General features: G+C 28.3%; 1 protein-coding gene across 1 annotated transcript in view; it reads right to left on the minus strand.

The window, feature by feature from the left end:
- Positions 1-27,782, minus strand: part of LOC112602475 (superoxide dismutase [Cu-Zn]-like) — a 76,754-nt gene that overhangs the window by 38,982 nt on the left and 9,990 nt on the right. The window contains exon 2 of the mRNA XM_025350568.1: positions 3,065-3,149. Within this exon, the coding sequence (XP_025206353.1) occupies positions 3,065-3,146 (82 nt within the window). The 5' untranslated portion in view covers positions 3,147-3,149. The remainder of the gene's footprint in view (positions 1-3,064; positions 3,150-27,782) is intronic.

Below are 27,782 nucleotides of genomic sequence, written 5' to 3' on the forward strand. Positions count from 1 at the left end.
TATATATCCGAAACGTTAGACTATAACGTTTTGTCTGCGTAGACTGAGTCAAATTAGAAAAAAATGCACTTACTACTGACTTCTCTTCCATGTTTATGCATATACTCCGATACTCGTATAAACGTTACTATGTAGAGTATTGACCTCATATATGTATATAATCATATATGAAATGTATACAATATACATGTATATAGGTACTCACGATACAATAAAACTTGAACGGCCAAACCGCACGAGATTAAAATAAAACACTGCAACTAGATCGATACTGGTCGACAACGAAAAAACCACTTCAAATAACCGTTTTGATTTTTAATCCATTCGTTGCGTAGTGTATGCGTAATGCGTGCAGTGTATACCATTGGCGCCAGCGGTGGTCTCCGGTACAAACCACACCCGTGACCATAAATTAATCTCGGCGAATGCCTTTAAAGTTAAACATAGGTACACAATATTACATTATGTTTACACAGCGAAAGGTCCGTCAAAAGTCCCATCGCGTGACGTGCGTATATGTTATTAATTATTACAATATATATAATATATATATATTGATAATATCATCACGTACGTTTCGGTTCACTTTTAAACGACAGAGATTTGTTGACGGACATGAGTGCCAAAACCAGAAAATTCGACGAAAAGTCAAACCGCTATTATGAATATTATAAACACGTGCCACTTGCGTTATATTTTAAAACTCGTACCTACTATAGCAGCATATCTTATATAAGTATATAGATATCGAAAAATTATGCAAGTTCGTTGTGGCTCTTAATTGATATTCTTGTATTACACTCGTATATAATTGCAAGAAAAATCCATTAACACAGCCCGCCTTGTTAGTTTCAGAAGGCGCTTTTTATTTTATAAATTACTATACATATTATAATATACAGATAATACTATTAAAACTCTGACATCTCACATAAATTATTCAACATTCACTATAGTAAAGTTACCACTTTTTATACGGAATAGATCAAAATAAATTGTACTGTCACGGAATGAAATTGTAAAATAGCGACCTTTTAACTGTATAACATAATACATAAGTATAATAGTATTGTGTTATTACAATAAATTTTAATTTCAAAGCATAATAATACATGCATATTGCATATATTATAAATTATAATAATATTATGCGAAAATACACAGGTGTGGATGGTCACTTATACTATAAAGCTTATAGAAATTAGGATATACGACTGTAATACGACAAATTGTGTATACATATATTATACACACACGACATACTTATATACCTATGCAGTAGATACAAAGCTTTATAGTTTATGGTTTGTGTTTCGACGTATATAGTTTAGAGAATATTACGTTCAATGAGAAAATCTTTAAAACTGAATGAAAGAAGAGCTGCTTGTCATGACTTTAAATAACATTCTCATGTTTCTACTATACTCATGTATACCTAGTTATACATTTGTCTAATGGATTATGTTCTAAGTAAAAAAGTTATTTATTACATTTTGGTACGTTATAGTTTATTTCATTACATAATATATAACATAATATGACAGACCATATTATTACATTATATTTTTTCCCATTATTTTTATTTTATTATTTTTTTTTTTTTTGATGAAAGAATTCGCTTTTTAAAACTTAATCTGTAATTACTATAGCCAACACTGCAATAACGTTTATACACACATAATTTACAAATTAAAGTTGAAAACATTTAATGTTAATTCCCGTGTGTTATACGTGACATAAATTTCACATAGTGATATATAAAATTAATTAATAACACATTAAGTTTACTTAAAATCAGAAAGATAAATCATAAAATATATATTTAAAAAGAGTATACTTAAAGAGCATTTTATACATTTAAAGAAGGTAATAAAAGTTTCAAATTTCATTTAAAATCAATTCATTTGTAGATTCTTACAATTCATTAACTATGGAAGTATTATATATATCTATCATTGTGCCTAATAATATATACTGTTTACTTCAAGTATTTAATTGCTAATATTTATTAAAAAGTTAGGAGTTTTATTGAAATTGTTTATTATGTACGATGACGTCGCGGGTTTGCTTTGCATCCACACAGATTACTTATAAAATGTCTTAAAGTACGGGTATTAATGACACCTCTTCTCTCGAACTGGGTACTATTAATATTTTATCAAGATACATAATAATATAATGCGTTTTAAATTTTAATGTCGAAATGATAGAATTTTATTATTCTCATAAAAAATGGTTACTCCTCCCGCTATATTTACTTCGCTACCGCTACATGTATACGGCATACGGCATGTATATTAAATATGTATATAAATAAATGTATAGGTACGGACTACACCGCCGGCAAACCTAATGGTTTTCAATGTCAAATTCACACCCAACGGCGGCCAATATTATTTTATATAAAGTGCATTCCAAAACGTGATCCGGTCTTCGAGGTGAACACGGCGTGTATGTCATAATGTAATTTGTTATAATAATAATATTATAACGGACGGTCCAATATTTTTCGAATCCGTCGTCGTTTTCAGCAAATCGTTATTATTTTATTTCGTTTATTTCTCCGTCTTAACTGGTAAACCGGTACCCCGTACGATTCCTTTAGCGTTTTTACAGCCGGTACCATATATTATTACAACACAACAGTAGCCGGCAATCATTATTTTTCTATTACACATAATACAATGTATATATATATTATATAGCGCGTACGTATATTTTGATTATATTAAATTTACGCGTATACGTATATGTATACACATCTACATAAATTATGAATTACGATTAATTAAACGTATATAGATAATAATGTCGAGAAATAGGAGGTCCGCCTGGGAAACGTGACGAACTATATGCTACGGTAGAGGTATTAATATTAATAATTGTTAATAGTCGGTCGCCTCTGAGGCAATTAAAATTTAAATGAGATTCCCCCGTGGTGCATGTGCATGTTTTCAAAATAAGGATTTTTTTTTTTTGACAGACAGAAGATTTTTATTACGTTTAAACGGTAGATAATGTTTATATATAAATATATATATATATATAAGGCTCAACTATGTACCTTGGAAAGGAGGGGAAGCGGCGGAGACTAATACTGCGGACGCAACTGACAAGGTGATCAGCAACATGATTTTGGGTGTCATTTTCTGTAAAAAAAAAAAAATAAATAATAATAACAATAAATAAATAAGAAGTCCTAAACCAAAACAATACGATTTGTCATAACATATTGTGTAATAAATTTTTTGTCGATTAAAACTGCTTTTAATAGTCTTAACTTTTCGGCGATAAAATACCAAATTTATTATTATAAATGGATGTATATAGTATTATATTATAATATTACGTTATTATAAAAACTATTCTAGAGATAAATAGTAGTTTTTTTTTTATTTAAAAAAATTTAATTTGTTGTTTATAATAAGAAACTATCCTTATTTGTTACAGAAAATAATCATAAAAAAGCAGGATGTGAATATAATATCACAATATATACCTATCGTGGAACCTTTTTTCTAGTTGAATCCTCAAACATAAAAGTATAAAAATATATAGGCGCGTACGTACGTTGATTCGGTAGGTACATTTTCAATAAAGAAGAAGAAAGACTACTTTTAATAATAACACATACACACACCATGTAATATCATACTATATAGTTTAATTAAATAGCGGGGTAGTATTTTTACGCATACATATGGAACGGTGCACCATGCACGCTATGTTATTAGATTATTTTTCACGAACGCCGGAAACGCCAATCCGGACGGACGAACGTCGCTGGGTCGAAAAAGAAAAATATAATAATCCTGGCCACATTGTCGTACAATAATACTACTGCGTTTGTGTGCGTCTGAGAAAGGTTTCGTCATATTTTTTCTGTCAAGAGAGATTTATTTCGATTTTTGTATTATATTTATCGATAATATATATTATACACTCGTTATGTTGTATGTTATATTAAAGGTATATATGTATATTCAACTGTGCTACCTACTATACTCTGGGGTAATGTACTCATGTTTATATTATTGTATTCGTGCTGATATGACGTCTTGATACGGAGAAAAATAAAAAGCAGAAAACGTTATTATATACAAATATACATAGAGTGATGAGGGTGACGACCTTTAACGCTGCATCGACTGTACGGGATGATGTAAAAGGACCAGCGCAGTACTCGAGGACCGTCTGAACTAGTACTCTGAAGTGCTTGTGAAAACGCAATCGTCACTTCTGCACCCCCGTGGCCTTTCTCGGAGGGATCGCATATAGGGAATAAATCCTCCCTATGACCTGTTTTTTATAATCCCGAATAACAGGTATAGTTTTTATAATGGACTTGAGTGTCAAAATCAACTGTTTGAAAAACTTGTTACGTTTTACTTCGATTCAGTTATTCAAACCGTAATTGTGCTGAACTACGAATATGACAGGATAAACTAAAAGCAAATAGATTCAATACTTCTTAGTATGTCATATTTATCACATATCATATTTGCTATTAAACGTCATTATACCTCAGTATATAAGTATCTATACGACAACGAGAGAACATTTTCATGTATCTATGAAAATATCGTAAACCTATAATAAAATTGAAACACAGTGACTGAAGAGTAAAGATTATTTATATTTACTTATTATATTTCAAAATGTAATTTAATTTTTTTTTTTATAGAAACGTTTTAATGTGTTAACATTGTTGACTAACTAGCGTGATTATTTATACAAAAAAAAAAAAAAAAAAAATGCTGATTTCATGGTACAAATGTCAAGAAAAATCTATAAACTTTTATAAAATAAATTACAATTATAGCTTTTTTTTAATATGAAATATAATATTTATTGAGAATTAATGTACATTATGTTGTAATTGTAAGAAGTTGTGTAAGCTACGACCATACAACTAACTTAGCAATACATTTTTTTATACTCCATCAGAATTCCGAGAATATCATTCGGCGTCTTATATACTTCAAATAATTAGTTATAATTGCACTTTCAAATGACGCAGGTTTATTATGTAAGATAAGTATTTAAAATGTAATTTGCCATTACTACTTCTTATGTAAAAATATTACAATGTGCAAAAGTTTATTTAACATAGCATAAAATACTTGTATTTCAAAAGATTAATATTACAATTCCATTGAAGTTCAAGAATAAGACGTATATCTAATACATTAAATCAAATATACTACAGGATAGATAACAAACAAAATAAATGAAAGGTATTATTACTGATTTTTCGAAACCTTCAAATTTTCAATTTAGGTAGCGACTTTTTGTAAATATGACTAAACAATTGAAAAGAAAATGTGTTTAATCATTTTCTTGAGACGTAAAACATTATAATAACAAAATATTTGATATCTCCTGTGCAATAAAATTAATGAAAAAATTTTTTTTGTCAAATAACTCTCCCCTTTCTAGTACCTATACTATATAGGGAGGTCGAATTTTGTCGCTATTGTGTATATGATTTACACAAGGCTTGTTGAATTCAAAGGTCTGTATCGAGCAACATTATATTATATAATATAAAAACATTTTTATTTTATTATTATTAATTTAATATTTTAATCTTCTATATATTTAGCCACCTCGCACCGTGATATGTACACGAGCGGCATCATATAATATACATAATTTATAAATATATGTATTTATATTATATACATCTTTATAAGTACGTATACTTGCACATGCAAGATATCAATAAAAATCATTTCGCCCATTCTAATACATATTTTATTATTCACTATATTAAGTCATACAATTGATATTATGTATATTGTAAACGTTGACACATATACCACCTGTGATAAATGATAATATGTTATATATACATATATACTTAGGCATGTATATTATCATAAACCTCACACATATTATATTATACGCACTCGAAACCTCATATATACATAAATAAATGATATTTAATAAGTAATATAAATATTATGGTATGCATATATACATTACTTTTACGTTTTTTATTTATTACGTTGCAGTAGTTTCATATTTATATATATATATATATTATAGTCTCCGATATATGTTGTGAAGGTATACCGTGTAACATGTGTATAATTATAATATTGTAATGGTATTCGTGTAAGGTGTGTGTCACCAGTAGGAGCCGTGGTGATCAATAGCAAAAAATAATATTTTAAGACGGTATAGACATATCACTACATTCAAATGTTAACGTGGACTTTTTAAACCATTTGTCAACATTTTAGGGGTAAATAATAAAGATAATAATAATAAAAATAATAATGTGCAGGCATGGGCGGGAGGATACCGGCCTACTATTCTCAATAAGCAGGCGGCCCATAGTTTCATATATATATAATATAAAAAAGACCTTTTTTATTTTTGCTCATTAATTGTTTAAAAAAACTCAAGTATTATTTTATTAGAAAATTGAAACGTACAGCCCACTGTGCTGTAGAATAGTAGTACAGTAGCTCAGTCCGGGCCTGATAATGTGATAAGCTGATGCGCACCATTATCGAAAAAATGTACCTACACTGTGTTTGCTAGGACGCCCAGGACGTTCCTAGTTTGCGCACAGATTATACATAATACACATTCTCAAAATTAAAATTATTATGAAAACGTATACAAGGAATTCCATTTATGACGTCATGTATTATAAAAGTACGAGTCTTCAGAATATCATATGATAATTTAAAAAAAATATTTCAATCACAATTAATATGTACGTAGAAATATACTCAATGGAACCAAGTGTACGATGTATGACGTATGTATTTTTTTTTTAATATTGCAAAAATTTAAGGTATAAGATGTTATACAGCGAAAGTATAATGTACAAATTATTTTAAATTCTATACGTCAATTAATTCAAATATGAAATTCAAGTTCGCCGTTACTATAATATGTTACAGTGTTTTATTATTATCGAGATAGCTATATCTATAAAATCAAATTTTAATCACAAAAAAACTTGTAAGTTCGTCATTTTACATTCATTTAACACTGACATTTGCATAATTATTGTAAGTATTACATAGGTTTATTTGGATCCTACATACATTGTATAATATACTTTATTACTGTTAACATAATATTTACGTTATATATCATATATTTATAAATAACAATTAAACTTGAATAGTTATTTATAATTATTTACTTCATGCTAAACGGAATTTACTAAGTTATAACTTATAATATACTATAGGTTGGAGTACAATATGTATTAACTTACATGCTCGATCTTTTTGGTCGTCATATCTCACGTCATGATGAATATTTAAAAAATATGTAATACCTATTTTAGATTTTCGGTTAGAACAAGTTCATATCTACACAATCAAAGGCCCATATAAAAATAAAAACGCATATCATCTCAATCTCTATTCTCAGAGATAAAAATAGAAGTAGAAGATAAACATAGTTAAGTGCATAATCGTAGATCGTTGGACAGATATTACCCATTTTATTGGAACAAAATTACAACGATTCGACGACGGCCCATCATCAATAAACTGGAAAACGAGAAAAATCTGTCTACGAGTCGCAACTGGAATCCGATAAGGACGTACAACGGGCAACTTTCTGACGGATTACTATATGTCTATATATATAGTTAGCGTTTATTCTTTACGTTTAATAGCCATAATATATATAGCTACTCATTAAGAGCCAAAGAAAAATCTTGTGAAGAGAGGATATAGGTAGCGTGTGTGTGAATGTTGTATACACGGCATCCAATAAAAAAAAATAAATTTATAAGTTCTGCGCTGCTACCCTCCTCGAACATATCCACTACATAAAATATATCTATGTAGTTATACCCAGTAAACGTATAGTGAAAGTCTCAGTCTAAGTGCGCTCTGACACCGCAATCAAACGAATTGTAAGTTATCGATTGTTTTTTCGCAGAGACAAATTACCTAACATACGATCAGTATGTTTATGTGTTAGGGAGCGCGTATTCCACTGCATACATGATAAATACCAAGACCCACATGATAATGTCATGACAATGATGTAAAAGCATTAGGTTTCGACCCACGTACCTATACACAATAATAATTATAATAATACATAATAATTAGAATAAATATGTGAAACGAATAATGCAATCAATTATGCATGTTGAATTTTAAATAAATCCAACACGAGTTATTTAAAAAAAAAAAAATTAAAATTTATTACGCATAAATATAAGTGTACGTTTGTATTAGGTAGTTCGTAGGTATTGCGATATAAATTATACTAATAGTGTATAATATGCTTGTCAAATTTTCATTGTTTGACTTATTCTTTATAAAATATATTTTATCAGATATAAAATATTGGTTTGTTCACTGTTTTAATCCCTATGGGCTATGGTTTATTGAACATTACATTCAAAATATGCGCGCTTGGTGTATATTATAATATATTAAACCACGAGACTTTTGCAGTAGACTCTGAAGAAAATGTATTCATGTATGTATAATAAAGCATGGGAACTATAATTCCACCGACCAACTGAATTGTTTTTTTTTTTTTGTCATGATAATTGTTGTGAATGATGGTAAAAAACGAGGAAAAAGTTGATGAAAACCAAAAAAAAAAAATGCAGAAAAAAGTAATAGTTGAAGATGTAAAATGATTATGTACAGCATACAGACTTAATTTACATATTAAAATAACACAACGAAGCACAATAGAATATGATAGATTAAACGTTATGTCTCGTATTTATAGAACTAATTGAATTGATCAACCGATGATTAAAACAATAGCAAAAAAGTCATTAATATAAACGTTTTATATTTTTTGTTATCCAATTTATTTTAATAGTTAACATCAAAACTAATTCCATAAATTTAAAATTATTATTGCATTATGTTGTATAAAAAAAGTTTCAAGTTTTATTATGGTAAAATATTTAAATGAAAATTAAATTCCAGTTGTCTCTATGTAGGTACTTTTTACACTTTAATCTAAACGCAAAAATTATCAAATCATAAAATGTTTGTTTCATCTAAATAAATATGGCGATTAAAATTAAAATTAAAAATGTAGTTTATTAATTACAAAAATAAAAATAATTAAATATGTACCTATTTACTGTACAACATACTTATTTATATATTATTACCTGTACATAATTTATTATTATTATTATTTATAGTAAATAGCTCAACATTTTTTGATAATAATATTTAGAAAAATTATTTAAAATATTTCAGTGATCAAATAAAAATAAATGTCATACTGTAATGCACCGGGCATATAATATATATCATATAATAATAATACAAGAAAAAAAATATAAATACGATGTATCTATCAAAGATATACTGAATATTATGAATTAAAATTATTATAATAATAAAGTTACTATGATATACACTAACGAAATATGCTTTGCCGCAGAGATCCGGTTAGCAAAAAAAAAAAAAAAATCGCAAAAAAAATTAAAAATGTTTATATTATTATAGTTATAAAACGATTTAGTAGCTGATAATATTTTAATAGACACCTGTTCTGAATCTTAAATATGCGTAGATATATTATTCTTTATTGTTATATCTGACATAAATTATTTTCATACAATATGTATTTTATATTATAGGTATTGCAGTCGTTTAAATAAAATCGTGAACAACCTCTCCATGCTTGCCCATCGAAAACTCATCGCCTAAAGGCGATCGTCATGAAAACTATATAGTACCGCGGTGGGGCGCGACGGCATTTAGAACAAATAGATAGAAAAAAAAAAACTAAAAGTGGAAGGAGGAGAGTAAAACAGAGAGAGATACGTACATTATTTTCTCGTGATCGCCGCGATCTGCAAAACATCAGCCGACGGCACAGACTTATCACGAACGGTCATCTTTTGCAAAAAAAAAAAAAAACGCGATTGCTGCGACACGAACGGGATAGCCGAGGACTAACAAGTCTAATGACCCTATAGCGTAAAGCACTCGTACACTCATATACACTACATATACAGAGTGATCAATTTTATTTAAGTTGAACGTGACCAACTAATTTCTTCGTCAACTTCCTAGGAATATTGAAAAATTAAAAATTATACGTTTTTCTATGTAAATAATATATATAATATTATATTTATTTATACATAGTTATAAGGCGTAGTAAAATTAAATTTTCGTTTTGATCTAATTTTTTTATTGCATTGAAACTTGGAATGCTTTTGAATAAAAATAACTTGCTAGAATACTTATAAGATATTTTTAGAAAATTATATTTAATAATATTAAATAATATACATATTTCAGAGCATAAAATTGAAACGTTATGATAAAAAAACATATGATTAAAGAATACATTTTTTTTTTTTTTAATATTGTGTTTTAATGCAAAATGTCATATAATGTCTTTTATCTTGAGAACAATTTTTTTCTTAAACCCCAAAAGTCGACAGAAAAACTTTCGTACGACATAGTGAAAATAATGGACCACTCTGTACATTATACACAAATATCACACACTGCGATGTTAACGATGACACTTCATTGGATAAAGCACAGCCGTGGTGGCGGCGAAGTTAGTAGAAGGATAAAAATATTATGTATACGCGTGTACTCATATACGATGATATGGCGTAGAAATATATATGTAATATATTAAAAAGATTTATCGGACACAGCGCGCTGTTGGATCTGGTCACGATCGGGTCCTGTCGGATGGAAAAAAAACCGCCTCATTCCGCGTCGTTTCAATATATACCCGCACGTATTACATAGCCACATACGTAAGTACCTATATACCTGTACTAGTATATACACATATTGGAGATGTATATAATATATGTATATATGAACCTCCATCACCTGTACCGTCGTCGTATTTCGTATTAAAGTCGCTCCGTGTAAAGGCAAGGTATGTGCATACGAGGTAATAATGTAAAGTACTATACCTAATATTATGATATTATTTCTCATATCTACGTACATATATTACCCCCGTGCATTGCGGATGCGTTTGCATTCCTCATACGCTTATATTATGTACATAATAATATTATGATACGCATTTTTATTATTATCATTATTATTATTGATACTAATAGCCGTCGTTCTGACACGACCACTGCTTTACCCGCCCACGCACGCCTAACAAGAGAGAGGGTATGGATAAACATCGACGATAATATCGCGCGTGTATTGTGGACGCGTCGGGCAGTAGGGTATGTTTTTTATTATTATTATTATTATATTGGTTTTGTTATCCAGCTTGTAATTTTTCAACGACCCCAGCAATAATAATATTATAAGACGTGTACCTATTGTGCATAGGTAATAGGTACCTCCTATATAGTATATATATTTATGATATACCTCGTTACTTATAATAGGTTCGAATGGAAAACAACGAACGGCATGCGGGTTTTGAATTTAAATGAAAAGCGATTTGCGATCATTATTTTTACGGTATAATTGGAATATTAATTAACTGGTATTTTTTTTTTTTTTAGAGTTAAGTGTCCTAAATGCTAAATGAGTGTATTTCATAATTTGAAGTTTTATTTCACCGAGTAGAAAAACATACAGGTGGACGTAACTACCTAAATAGTAACAGCTGCAGCTAAAAACTACAATCGTTTTTATTTCTTAATTGAAAATTTGAATTTAATTTTCCGTGGAACTATACGCTTGATATACATACAACAGTAGTTATAAATTATAATCGTAGTGGTTATTTTCACGTCGAGTGTGAAAACAAATACTTTCAAATCAGACATGAAAGTGTTTCTATAGAATATAGACATATTATTTAACTATGTAGAATGCGATTATGGATAAAACAATAGTAATTGACGAAATAAAATGTTATTTAACTGAAGGAAGTTGGCTTGCAATCCAGCAAATCATTTAAATTAAAAAATTGATACCTACTTGGATTTTTCCCATATGTGCTAAAGATGCTGTAACTAAATCCATTTGTTTTAACAGATATTTAGAGTGGTCACACTTATTTGTGTTAAATTAAATGCTAATATGAAATCCAAACTATGGTTTTGTAATTTTTGCAAAGTCAATAATACAAATTTACACAAATTAATATAAAATTATAAGTTTTATCAATATACTACTAAATCAATATTTAACCAATAAACAAGACAGCATGTTTTTTTTATTAAAAAGTAGGTAATGAAATAGGTATATAAATAGCCTTTAGGTATTTTATAATATTCAAAATGATGTGGATTTCAATACTTTATCAATATTTTTCTTATAAATAATTCAACCAATCACAGGGCTGGACGTGAAAATAACCACTGTGAATTATAATATCTAAGATATTATTTAACGATGGTTGCCATTAAGTGGCGCGTAATTTATTTTGCATAAATTATACAATCTTAAGTTGTCAGATAATATAGATTTTCACGTAATACAGCCCGTCTCTCTGACGATTAACCTCATACCAAATTACCGACGCCAATAAAATGTATAGTAACACATGATGTAGATTATAGAGTATAAATTATGTGGTGCCATAATGAGATTGAAAGCCTTGGGTTTGTTTTAAACATTACAAAATACAAGGTAATTCAATAAGCGCATGCCCACCCCGTTTTTTTCAATTTAATAATCCAGTTATTTAAAACATAATTTTTGGAGTTTTCAAACATATTTAAAGACTGTATTTTAAAATTATTGAGTTTTTGTATACTACCTAAGGAGTAGTTAGAGTTATTTAACTTTGTACACTAAAGATAATAATTCCATGATAAAGGGTTTGGACGACATGAAGTGGTGACTTGAAAGTTTTAGTATTTATTATTAATCTATTCACATTTATAATTTTTAAACATGGCCCAAATATTATAAACACTGGATCTTATATTATACATATTTTGTATATTATTGTAAAACCGTTTTTAAGGATTCTTATCCGTAGTATAAATAATTAAATAACTTAAAAACTACTTGTTTTAATTTTGTAATAGGTACTTAAACATATTTTTAAATAAATTATGTTCTAAATAATTTATAGTGAAAAAGAGAGGTTCACGTTTGAAAAACTTATTCTTAAGTAGTTAGTAAAAAATATTTTAATAATTTGAAAATATAGTCTTTAAATATATTAAAATATTCTAAAAATTAGAATTCAAATAAATGAAAAAATGAGATTGAACATACTTGGTGAATCATTCTATATTGTGATACATAAACATAACATATTATATTGAGATGCATCCACGTGTATCATTTTATAAAAACAGAAAACAAAAGGTGCGAATTTTTCAAAAATATTGCTCTCCATGTCTAAAAACACAAACGTGTAGGTACGTATTGTTGTTGAAAAAGATACTATTACAGTATATATGTGGTTTTTCCGTTGTGTAATATTGTTCTGTAACACGAGAACTACTAACATATTATTTGTTTGTTGGCCGTGTATCCGAAGCTCGTTCAAGCCATCTCTGACGTAAGCTCGAATTGCGTGCATACAGTATATTACAGTATACGTATGTGTACGAGTGTGTGAGCGAAAGTGATAAAGATAGAAAAAAAATACAGTAAACGAAATATAAAAAGTAACTGTTCTTGTTAACATCGAAATCGTGGTAGGTACCATATTATATATGTTGCAAGAGATGGTTACCATTCACGAACCAATATAATATTGAATGGTCTGTATTACTATGTTAGTGAACAGCCGAAATTAAAATTCCCCGAAGCTGAAAACGCAGAAGAAAGAAATGTTGGGCAAGTTTTCGATTTCACAAATTCGATAGACCATACAATAACAAAAAACTATTATATTAAATCAGTTTAAAAACTGTAACATCATATGAAGTTTCTATGTTAAATTAAATAAACAAAAATACAAAAACATATAAAGTGTTTACATAATGTATACACAATATTATGTTATATTTTAAATTTACAAAAACTTTTATTTTCTACCATTAGTTATATCTGAATTTAAAATTCGTATTTTAGTAAGTAATACTTTATAGGTAATTCTAATATCAGATAGGCATTATATTATATAAAAACATATATACGTTTTATAATAAATACTAAATACTAAAACAACTACGTAGTATGTTTAAAATTTGGAACAATAATTATTTAGGTCATATTATGCTATACGTAGATTTAGTATTATTTTGAACGATTATCTGGTCACAAATTAACACACTAAATATATCTACTTGAAAGTGTAGCTGTTGACCGAAAACAACGATATACAGCGAGCACCTTTCGTCGATCGGAAAGTCTAAAAATTGTCTATATACATGGCTAGTTGCGTATTTTCATTGTCAGTAATGGAACTGCAGAAAAATATGAAATAAAAAAAAATTCCCTTCGCATTTTATTTGGTTCTTATTCTTGATGAGGTAACGATTGCTGTCTATCGACATCGTACATTATTCCTTAGGTAGGGCACGCGCTGCTAAAGCTAAAATGCCGAGTGTGAGGAATGGCGATCGGAGCCGACTGCTGACCTAAGGTTTTTAGGCACACGTCTGGTGTATATAACTATTACCAATACGTATTGAGTGGGAGTTGCACACACGGAGTAAAAACATCAAGCGAAGAAGATTCCACGACGATCCGTACGATCATCATCAAATATCCACATTTACGGCACGTCAACATCTATCCGGATTGGTAACCCCATATACTTATATATTATTTAAGTATAATCTATTTACAAATTATCTGATAAAAAAATAATATACGTTATACTTGTGATTATGTGTTTTACTTAAATAAAGCAACCCTGATCCCTGATATCAATATTACACACCGAGGTCGAGTCCCCAAGACCTCGTTAATAAAAATATAACTTGACCAGTAGGGAACGCAAGGTTTGCAAGCACCCGGTGAAGAGGGGACGTTACAATGATACGCAACACGCGCATCTATTGAAACTGCTTGCGATGACGATAATAATGCGTATATAATACTTGCTCTCTACAGGACGCCGCCTAATAAAGGTATAGTAAGTGCAGCATCGAATACAAAACTAGAGCTGACTGTACGACAAATGGTAATTAAATTGAGTCCTCGGGGTTCCTATCACATATATGTATACACGATTGTTCCAAGTGCACTATAGTCTGCGTATAGATTGATCCTGTTTAACATGCATATTTATTTGACGATTAAGGCCGGGAATGATAAGAGTGGAACAGGGATGGGGGAAGGGCCGAGTGTGAGAGCGTGAATCGGAGGTTGGATCCGTGAATAGGGTAATTACTATATTATAATGTGTGTACAATGCTATTATGCAGTTTTTCGTGCACGTATTGTTTTATGAAAAAATATATATATCGAAGTCTTTGCTATATACTCACCGCCGCGACTAGGGTGCATACAAAAAAAAAGTAAACAACAAGGAAAAATTCAAAACAAAAGTGGTCTCATGTCACATGTTCTTTGTTTTTATATCGGACATAAGGGTAATAATAACCCCATCCGTGCATATAAAGAAGCCAGCGTGTAACGCGAACCCTTATAATGTATAGTATATAACGTATGTGCACGCTTGCTTCGCGTTTCAACGGACAAAAGCTGGATATATCGGAGTACTTGAATTTTCGTTAGCTACAGCTCGTTTAATATATAAATATAAGTACAAAGGTGAGTGTGTGGATCTCTCGGAGGGCACACAATTAACCGCACTACTCTATACATCCGGTGAATATACAATAATACCATATGCATATTTATGAGCTTATTTAAATGCAACCATGGTGGTCGTCATACGGGTAGTACATCATGTTTCGAATATATAGGGATTGCACCATACTTATGTCCGATTAAATGTAGAAACAACGTTAAAAATACGCATGCACAAGATAAAGTTGTGTGCATGCGGCTGTGTGTAATATGACCATGCGTAATAGGTTAGGTTAGGTTAGGTATCTGTAGCAGTATAATATGGTCCCAAATAGATATTAAAATTTAGTCGACAAAACGACACACACTTCCACTTCTGCAATGTTTATATATTTAATAGATCGTTCGACTATAAACATTTAATTTTAGATTTTAATTGTAAATATCGTTCAATTAACTATAATAATAAAATATGAAACCGTTGGCCAATTTACATAAATAGTAGTGATTGATCCAAAATTTTAATTTATCTAATTTTTAATACAAAAATATGTATAAAACACAGTGATATCAAAAGTATAAGCGTATCGTGTAAAATATAATTTTATAAATGTCTGAATCTAAAAATATTCTTATATTCTTGTATTTATTATATTATATTTTTGGGTTCTAAAACTAGTCACTGCAGCTGCAGAATAATGTATCTTATCAAAATTTGCAGTTAAAGCACGTTTGGATTTGGATTCTTTAGACAAACTTTCTAATAAGAAATTTCAAAGCACAAAACTACTCAAAAATGTTTGTATTTGTGAATCACTACAGTACTTTTTGATTTCTATATGTATGGAAAAACCCTTGAAAGAAAAAAATTATTTAAAAAAAGTTTTTCATTCGAAAATAAAAATAAAAGTTTGAAGCCTCTGATATTCTAAAGTGTTGAATCCGTATTTTTGAGAAAAAAGTTTTTAATTTGAAATTGATTTTATTTATAAATGGTAAAGTAAAAAAAAAAATGTTTAGTTATCATATTATAAAGGTACTTTGAAATTAAATACCTTCGAGGACAAATGTATTTTAAACGTATAAACGTGTGCACTTTAAGTATCTAATAACTTTTGAACTTATTTTTATCAGTGTTAAGTATAATACAATTATTAAAATATTCATAAAAAACTTCATGAAATAAAAACTATATCTTATATATTATAAATAGTGTTTCAATTTTCGTTTAGAATTTTCTTTGAGAGAACCCATTGCAATTTCCATTTTTATAATATAGTCTATAACTACAATATAATATCATACATTTTATGTCTACATTATAATCTATAAAGTAGTAATTAATCATAAAAGAAAATAACTTTTTGAATAGAACCCTCAGTATACTACCATTACCACGCCGAAGTAAACTATGGTGAATCGAGTGCCCGACCATTAACCTCTATACAGTATCCGGATTGACTTTTTAAATTAATTCCTTCCAAATGCACTTATAAGAATTAACCTCCACATCTTCTCCCCCTCCCACCTATAGACATCAGTATTAATGTTTACTTTGGTAAGGTATGCATACGCGAATCGATTAATTTTCGCTGCCAACAGTCTACGAGAAACATAAGGAAATTAATGACATACAAGTTTACCGGAAAGTTTACCAATTTAAAATTAATACGATAAAAGCCAATCAGTGTTGCGTGTATAACTGTATAAATATATACTAAATTTCTGTAGGCCTAACAGAATGTTGTAATCTGCAAAAGAAGCAAACGTGAAATACACACAATTTATTGCATTCATTTGCACGAGAATTTGCATATGCATTTTTTTTCAATCAAACAACGCATGAGTAAACGAGGAAACTTATTAAAAGGTTTGATTTTTTTATCCTCTAAATAGTATATTATTATATATTTGTTATATTATGTTACGCCGCTGAAATGTTTTTTTTTTCTGATAGGTCATCGAATTTCAAATGAATTGTAATAACACTAATAACCATATTATTAAATACGTACACCTGTTATTCACCTAAAACGTTTATTACGTAAAAGTGTATAACATAATAATTATTTTAATTATTGTATGCAATTTGTGTCGAAAAAGAATATTAAGTGTATGTACAAATCTTTTACACAATTTCGTGCCGTGGTAATAAAATGATTTTGATATATCATGGTTAGTTTTGATTATAAATATAAAAATAGCAGCTTATTTTATACTTATTAACTGATGTTAATACTTAAATTGAGTTTATCATAAACATATTAAAGACGCATGGGTGACATTTTGGTCCTGAAAGTGGAGTCCATTAGATATTATAATATATAGGATAATCTTTGGATTGATAATTAAACTATGTAACTAGGTCAATGAAATTGAAAAAAATGCATTTCTTTAGATCAATGGTCGGCAACCGGCGGCCCACGTGACTATTCTGTATGGTCCGCTCTAAAATAACAATTAATTTGAATATTTTATATTTTTAGCTATTTCTTTTAGAGCGTGCACAAGTAATTTTTTATGGAAATCGAAAAAATAATGAACAATATCCAACAGCAAAAATCACTTTAGGTATATTCATTAAGTATTCAAAAAGTTGTAATTTCATTAGTTTCTAATTTGTAGCTATAATTATAATAAAAATTTCTAATTATTGTTCAACACGACCCATGAAATTTTTTAAATTCTGTAATGAGGCTCCAGAGTCTTAAAATGTTACCGACCACTGCTTATGGTCATATGTATTTAATTACGGATTATATAGCTTTCGTCAACAGTGATGCTGAAAAATTCTTATGAATGTATTTTATACATTAAATTTACTACTGTAGATTGTTATTCAGTTATTGTACTGAAATGTTGCTTATGCGTGGTAACGGTTATATTAAACGACAACCTCATATAGTATTTAGTATTAAAATCTACCATATACTGACATCCCACATTCAAAAATCAAAATAAATAAACACTCTGATGAACAATACTAAATTAATATTATTGTTTAATCTTACACAAACTATTAAGTTTTACAAAAAATAACTAATGATTTTGAGTTTTCTTACTTTTTTTAAACAGAAATTATTCATTAAAACGTTTAACATGTTTTTTACATTTACATCATGGATATATTATAGCCACACTATAACTATATTTTAGTTTTAGTTGTAGGTAGTAGATGCCTGTTTCTCAATAACATACTTGGCATCTGAATAATTGTTGTAAAATTGACTTCGGTGCAGATAACTTTTGCACAAGTTGTCCTAGCTTATATATATATCGTTGATATATCAACGATTTCCTTGCAGTAATTGGACCTTATCCGGCCAGTGATCGCTGCCGCCGAGCTATACGTATCCTATCTCTTTTTCTCTCTCACACAATCACACACACACACACACACACACACACACACACACACACAGGTCTCCAGAATTCCTAGCTGACACACATAAAAATAATATATATTGATAACGCGATTAAAACCGTCGCTGTGTAAACGACACTAATTAAACGTGACGTTTATTTATTGGAAGTACCATGCACGCGCGTGCGTTTAATCGATCGTTTTGTGGTGGCCCAGCTCTCTCGATAATAATATAATATAATAATAATTGTGTTTATTTCATTTCGTATAAAATAAATATAGTATAGTAATGAGGCATAGGATGCAGAGTAAGCACGTTACTGGATCCATGGGGAAACCGGTCGACGAAGGTTCGGACAGTGGCTGTTTTTTTTTCAAATATATTACACAATATAACAAAGAGTATTCTAATAATGTATGTTAAAAAATCCGATATAAAACGTCAGCACTGTCATTTGCATCCCACATGATCCGACTGTATTATAATGTACGCACGTTATACAGCAGTGAGGTAATATTATATTTATGTATATGTTTCTGTCTGTCTGTCCATCTTTTTCAGTCTCCAAGACTTACACCTACGTCGTAAAGCGTTCTGCTACACGCGAACAATATGCGTTGACCCTTGACAGATTCCATGGTTGGTTTTCTTATACAATCGTCGAATTTAAATCTTTTGAAATTTAATCACGATCAAATCCTTTTTTTGTTTTTTGTGTTCAATTTTTGACCATTTTGCGTCTACATATCATGCACAGTATTCCCACAGACTATTTATGTTTTTCATACTTCATTAGTATATATTTATTATATATATATATTATTAAATTTCCACAATTTTCATAGTATGGAAGTAATTATGGAAAAAAACTTAGTGAAACGTTGGACGAGAGATATGGTTCTCTTATATCCTCTTTAAGGCAAACTTTAGATTTCTCTATGGAAACTAATTTTTTATATAACCACGTATTACTATTTCCTATCGTGGTCCAACACGTCTCAGTTGAGTTGGAAATGTTTTTCTATTATTATTACAAAGTTGATCATAAAATAAAAGATTCTGACTTTGGAGACATAAAATTCATCGATCACAGTGAAAATCGACATGAATAAACACTTCACGGCTAAATATTTTGAATATATTTCTCTCCAATATACCTTTTACCGCTGTCAATGTCTGACTAACGTTTTTTGAGTGGGTCCTTCTTTTAAACTTATAATATATTTATAAATATAAATATATATATATATAATATGTACATAATTATACATCAGATTCAATGACCTACCTTCGTTTTTAAACCAATTTATTTATTTGCATATTGTTCTGGATGAAAAGGTCAACAAAACTTACAGCCTATATTGAATGGCTGAATATTAACATAACAATGTCTGCATTAGAATTATTAATGAAGTTATCAGTAAGTATATTTATATTCACATAAAGTAACAATGACATTTAACGTACTTAACTTGATCGATGATGTAATTAATTTGAATATATATTTTTTATAATATTAATTTTCAGTAAAATTATTACATTGAAAAAGTAAGAAAAATTTTTAGAGAAAGGTTGGGGAAAAATCGGAATTTATAAGTAAAGATTAAACAAACGAATAAAAACACATTAGAATTTTAAAAATTAATTTAAATCATAGTAGTTTATTGCAATATGCGTTCTTTGGCTTTTATTTGATGATTTGAAGTATAATCTTATACAAAAACGATCATCATTTTTGTCATATTATTACGACTTAAAGCATATATTATTTGAATTATTTTTATTAATTTACAGTTATTTTTTTTTTTTTTTTTTGTTTTGTTTTGAACACTTTGGCAATGAGTCATCTTTCCTGAGAAGATTTTCTATAAGTGAAAGTTGATTTATAACCACATTCATAATTATAGTATTATTATTAAACAAAAATTATCAATAAATGCTTATTGATAAATAAAATATCTACACAAATTATCACGTAATACGTTGTCGGTTGATATCCGTAAACATAAAACAATGCTTTCAAAAATGAAATTGTATAAAGAATAAGAATAATATCAAAATTAATGTTGAAATAAGTTATTGTTTCCTATATTATTATTTATCAATGTTTTATAATCCTATTGAAAGTGTGAATGTTTTTCAATTGCACAACTCATATTTTTTTACCGTTCATTAAATTCATAGACCGGTTAATACTAATTTATTAAATTATAATAATTATTAGTTGTACTACACGTCTGTCGTAACGTTTTGAATTACAAAAATTAAAAATCAGTTCCTAATTACGGCCATGACGGTATATGCAATAGGTGACTCTGGCGACAACTTATGCCATATTATATACTGCATTATATTAATACATCGAATACTCGAACAAGGCGATAGCAAGATGGTCTGCAGCAAAGGGCGGGGTTAAAATAATATATGCATTTAAACCAGACATTGAAGAATGATATATCATCGACCGCTTTCCGAGTCGGTTCCAAATGTAAAAGGTAAATCATCAGCATACTGCAATTAAACGCCGCGTGTGGCTGTATTAAAGACCACAATTATTGTGTCCATATTATATATATATATATCAACTGCGTTGTAATTGAAAAATTTCCAAACTATATATATATACATAAATATAAATATAATACGAACACGTGCAACGTAGTACGCCATACACAACTTTGTGTGTATAATAATTTATTAAAATTCATCGATGGGGGAGGGTATCAAGACTTGAATAAATTAAATAATAAAATAAAATACGCCATGTAGTGTTATGCATAAAATCATAAATTCTACGATAATATTGTTATTAGGTATATGTGTGGAAAACGGTCGGGCTTGGCGTTTCGCGCTATTCCCATTCAAAAGCGGTTACGATAAAATGTTACGATACAAATATTTCCGTTAAAAAATAAACCGATGACAGTCAATATAATATAGTGGTGGAACCCCTATGTTTATATGTCTATTGTATATACAGACGGTCCAATAAAACCGTATAAGCAAAAATTATTACCAATCGTAAAAAAATGAAGAAAAAATGTTGCGAAAAAAAAATAAATTATATTTTTATACCACTACGCATATAATGTATATATATACACAAATATAATATTCCCACAGTATAACTAGTATGCGAGTTCCAATAATGATCGACTGAATTCACTTTTATTTCAAAGTTTAAACAAATGTATTATATATTTTGTATAATGTTTATATAATGTTTTGAGTGCACACTCGGATTAATGTAATTGCAGGAAACAAAGCCTATTATTTGGTCATTGTTTAAACGGGCAGCAAAAAAATTAAAAATCCAACTCCGATAAATTCTACGTATATGCATTTTAGGCCAATTATTCCGATTGTTCCGAACGCTGAGACGTGTAACCGTAACCTTTTAAATTTGAAAAAATATATTCAAATAATTTTAGATTGGATTCAATAAAAAATTAACACCACAAAAATGGTTCTTATTGAAGTCGGAATAATTTCAACTGAAAATATTCGTACTAGAAAACGATTTTTATTTAAAAATACTCTATACAACTTATTCTAGAAATGCTTTATGAACTTTATGTTAAATTAATAAAGTATAATATTTAATTATAACAAGAGTCTGTATAGCTGATTTTTTTACCTTGATCAAAATTCGATTTGTACAACAGAAATTCCAAGAGTGGCAATAAAAAAAAATTTTATTTTGAATTTAGAAAAATAAATGAGATCTAATTAACAATATAGTCCGATCGAGTACCTAATACATTTTAAAAATATTAAGTAGATAAAAAGTAATTTCTCTGAAAATTACAAGTGCAGTGAACCACTGTATACATTTTTATGCATATTATTTACATATACCATACATACGTATATACTGGAACGTCGTTATTATAATTTTATATAATAAACACAAAAATACATTATGTATACATTGTTAATTCACGTATGGTATTGGGCAAGTACATAAGTTGACGGCAGAAAAATTGCGAGCATGCAAACTATCGAAAAAACTGGTAGATTTATCTACACAACGTGGTTACGCGGTGCAAGCCAATTAAAATCAACACGTGCGTAATCGTTTATAAATGTTTACCGGGAAGACGCGAATATTCCTACATGGAAATACAAACGAAAAAGCTAAACGAAAAATTTAACTACCTTAACAGTAATGACATAAAATCGATAATCGTTTAAAAAAATTTAAACTACTAAAATTGTATATTTATAATATGCCTTCTGCATTAAATACTCGTATATAATATTTAGTAGAGAGTTTGACTGTTCTCGGGAGTCTCGTGATTATTGATAGTTGATAGTCGATATTATATATTATTTAATATAATTATTGTAACCAATAGTATAGTCCAGGAAATTATCATTAATTTTCTTTTGAAGAAATTTTTGTCGCTTCATAAAATATTACACGAGCTAGATAGACATAATGACGGTTATAAAAACTAAGTTCATCGTTTTCCAGGACTCGTATTTAAATAATTTATTTTAAAACGCATTAAGTGTTATACCTTTCAATGTCCATCTGTAATACCTACAATATAATATTATGATAATAAATTTATGAGTTTTTAAATATTTCTATTCATTTTTTCTTCTTTAGAAGACCAAAAAGAGTTCCATAAGTATACTTATTTATCGGTATATTACATATTATCTACGTCGATATAAAAACAAGTCAATATATTTTTTTTTTCAAACATACATTTATTTTAAAAGCTTAAAAATATTATTTCAATACTAATGAGTTTGTTTAATAATGTTAAAAAAAACGTCATTATTTTTAATATAGATTATTAATTATAATTCAAATAGTTGTATTCATAATACAGTTTGTTTAGTGCAGAATTTTAGGAAACATGTTATTTATACGAGTATACCAATAATTGGGTAGGTATACAATTAGTAAGTAACATTCATTTTAATTTAGCTTACTTTTATAATAATACAATTACGTAAGTAACGTGTTTTTATAGAAAAAAATGGTCTTCGCAAATATTTTTCTAGGATTAAACAGTGTAACCCTGGTAAACGATAGTTATGTATTAGTATAAGAAATTTAAAATGTTTGTATACGCGGTATACGAAAAACTGATGGATCAATGAACGATAAAAAATATGTATAATTTATCGAAACATACAGAAAATAAAACACAGTATAGATTTTTCATGTCATATATCAATAATGTATACCTTAAAAATTATAATTATTGTTCATCATTGGCCTATAGATATTAGGTTTACTGTGAAGAAAACTTTAATACATCGAATTATTATTCGCCAATCGTGAAACGCCCACTTGTATATCAACTGAAATCTTGACCTCATTAGTTGTTTATATTTATTCATAGAATAGGACTTTTAAAGACAAAAGTGACTTTAAGTCTTTGTATAATAGTTATTAGAATTTAGAACGATAATAATCAAACTATTATTTTCGAGGTTCATATAAATACGCATTGAACTTATTATTGTTTCTTCTCCAAGGTATGTAGTTTTTCTATAGTTTTTGATTAAATAATTTTCAATAAACGTTAACATTTTAAAGCTAAAGTGATAATTATAAATGTATGCGTGTATTTGTGTATTAGTATTTGTGAGTTCACTAATTTTTTATAATAAATCATGACATTTTATACTGCTCTCACACTAATGACCTATTCACGTTTTAAACCGGTTTTCAGTTACATTTTAAAAATTTTTTAAACATTACAAATAAACTGAAAAAAAGTAGTTTGCATTTCAAAAAACTTTTTAATTAAATAGTATTAAAAACTAAAATGATTATTAAATCATTTGATGTTTATTATTTTAATAAGGCGCAATACGAATGTTAGAAAAGGCTATCATACTTAAATGTAATAATATTAAAATAAGTATATCATAGTTTAAATATAATAATATTTTTTTACTTTATTTCAAAGAAATATTGACTCTAAGTTCAACAAAAGTTCAAAACTTTAAAAATATCCCACATAATTTTTTACTGGTAATAATTCAACTGATATTAATACTTCTTAATTATAGAATAAACATGATTGATATAATGCTGAATTTAAAAATGATAAAATATAATATATAAATGGAGATTATTTTTTACTGTTACTTATTTTTTACAGTTTAATCAAACGCAATTTTATAATAACCAAAACTGATTTCAAATCGTTTTCTAACGCTTAAGCTTAAACTGTTTTATAATTGATGTATGAAAATTATTGGTTACATTCGAAGGTTGATTCAAAATCAATACTTTGTGTTATTAATTTATGACTATCGTCAGGACTTACGAGCTCCGAGAACAGTTATTATTAATTTGTTAAAACACAATATACGTATTACGTTTCAGTGTATTCGTTTTTCGCTATACTAAACAATTTCCTAATTATTATAAATCGGCAGCAATATACCACTACATTCATTTATTATATACATTAACTAATAAACGAGAACAAATATGGTCATGTGCATGGGTTAAATTACAATTATTATAAATGTATAAAATTACTGTTAGATATACTTAATCGTTAGTATCCAATGATATCTTCAAGATAATGATATTTAAATTTGAAATTTTGTATAATTTAGGTATATTATGATGATATAGTATAAATACTATATATAAATCGCAATCAATGGGTTTACCATAACTGTAAGCTATTTTTTATATCTTCGCACATTTATATATTATAAATACTATTTGAAGTTATTATAGCAAATAGCATATTCAATGAAGCTATAGGAGAAAATTACACTTTTTTAACTTTGACTGTAAATAACTATTAACTACAATAATTGTTAAAATTAACTACAAATAATAATTACTATTCACTTTGACAAAAGTGTAGAAAATCTTATTATTCTTTTTTTTCACATAAATACACATATTTTTTTTTTTAAAGAATACCAGTTTTGAATGTCTACAAATAAAGAGTTTACCCAGCGAATTCTGTAGAAACTATTTGTTTGTCCTTTTTGATTTTGACACGTTAACTGTTGGGTCGGTAGGACATCAAACAAAATCTTACAATTCAAACACGGTTCAACGTGATTTTAGTAACATGAGATTTATAAGTGCGGTTATCGAAAGACGAATAACTAATTAAGTTTTGCCAATGGACAATTTTTGAACTGATAACAGGTAATAAATAAAAAAGTAAAAAAACTAACTTTTCACGTTTGTCAGTTTTACTTTTTTTATTCATTTTTTTTTTCGCACATTAAACCAATGTTGACATTTGCAGTATGTTGAATTATAATTTTATATTTTATTAAACAGAACAACTGCCTATTGAACTACACATGGTTTTACCGAATATGATTTTTGTGGATATAGTTAAAAAGTTTTTATTTTATTGTTTTCCGAAGGCAATAATTAGAATAACCTACGGTTGGTATTTTGTTCACGCGGACCTCCCATAAATCCTGCACAATATGTTGTGATTACTGCTTGGCGTATAGCTATATAGGAAACATCTGTTTTTCATTATATTAGGTGTATCTACAGGAAAGGAGCAAAACGTGCAACGTTACAGCACGACGTGGACAGTATTTAACATGACGATAAATCTTCACACGGAAAGGATTGGGTAAAATACGTATCTCCTTGCGCTCATTTTCTCTCATTCTCTGTCTGTTTTTTCTTACCAACCAGATCAATAAATCACGATTGTGTTTTGAATGTCGATGCGGTGACCAGGAGGCATAAACGCTGACACCAAAAAGTCACTCAGAAATTATAAAAACAGATACGCGTACATACGAGTTTTTTTTTAAGTCGAATAAAATCTGCAACTATTTCGTATAAAAAAAAAGATTTCATGGTAAAAATTAATTTTGTAAATACAAACAACTTACAATATAACGATTAACTAAATAATCATGATTAACTAATACCTATAATACATATAAAATACTTATGTAGTTATGTACATAAAGTAACTAAATGAGTATAAATAAATTAGCTATTATCTCTCGCATATAATATAATGATATATTTCATTCATATAATTTGAGTTTAAAATTCAAAATATTACTATGAAAACAATTTGTATAACGACATGCCAAAAAACTACGAAAAGATAAATATAACTATAATAACTACAAGATAATATTAGTTCAAATAAGAAATTTGAGTAATAGCATAGATATTATACGTAGTATATTATTTAAGAGTTTGAATTTTATAAAAAAACGAATAATTTATAAATCGATAAAAACCTGGTTTGCTATATAAATCTATCGAGTATGTTAATAATTACCTATTATTTTCTATCAGAAGTTTTTTATCGATTGATTTATAGCAACGACATAAAACAAAATTTCGAAAGTATTTCATAGTCATTATCGAGATATATAGGTTGCCTGTATCCCGTGACGTATCAGCTTATAGCTTATATACACATAAATGCATATATAATCATTATATGCATATTGTATAATATTATGGATGATCGTTAAAATTTTCCTATGAAAGAAACCATACTATCAGACTTACAGAAAATCATAGTTTGTATCAAAACCGAATAGTTTTCTGAATTATATAGCATAATAAGTCTGCTTTTGTTCACGTGTATTATTATTTTATATAGTTCACAAACAAAGGCGAAAAATTCTAAGGTCTGCCCCGATGGAATCGGGTCACGAAGAAACTGAATCGAAATTTCACATCATAATAAATTATGTACGATGTACAACAAAAAATAATTTAGTAAAAAACAACCGAGCGCTATCGGTGTGTAACAATAACTATAAACATATTATATGAAGTCAGAATGATGTACACTACCATTGAGAATTTGACTTCGATAAAAATTCAACGATC

This window comes from Melanaphis sacchari, unplaced genomic scaffold (assembly GCF_002803265.2).
Source record: "Melanaphis sacchari strain LSU unplaced genomic scaffold, SCAv2.0 Contig8_pilon_pilon, whole genome shotgun sequence".
Lineage (NCBI taxonomy): Eukaryota > Metazoa > Arthropoda > Insecta > Hemiptera > Aphididae > Melanaphis > Melanaphis sacchari.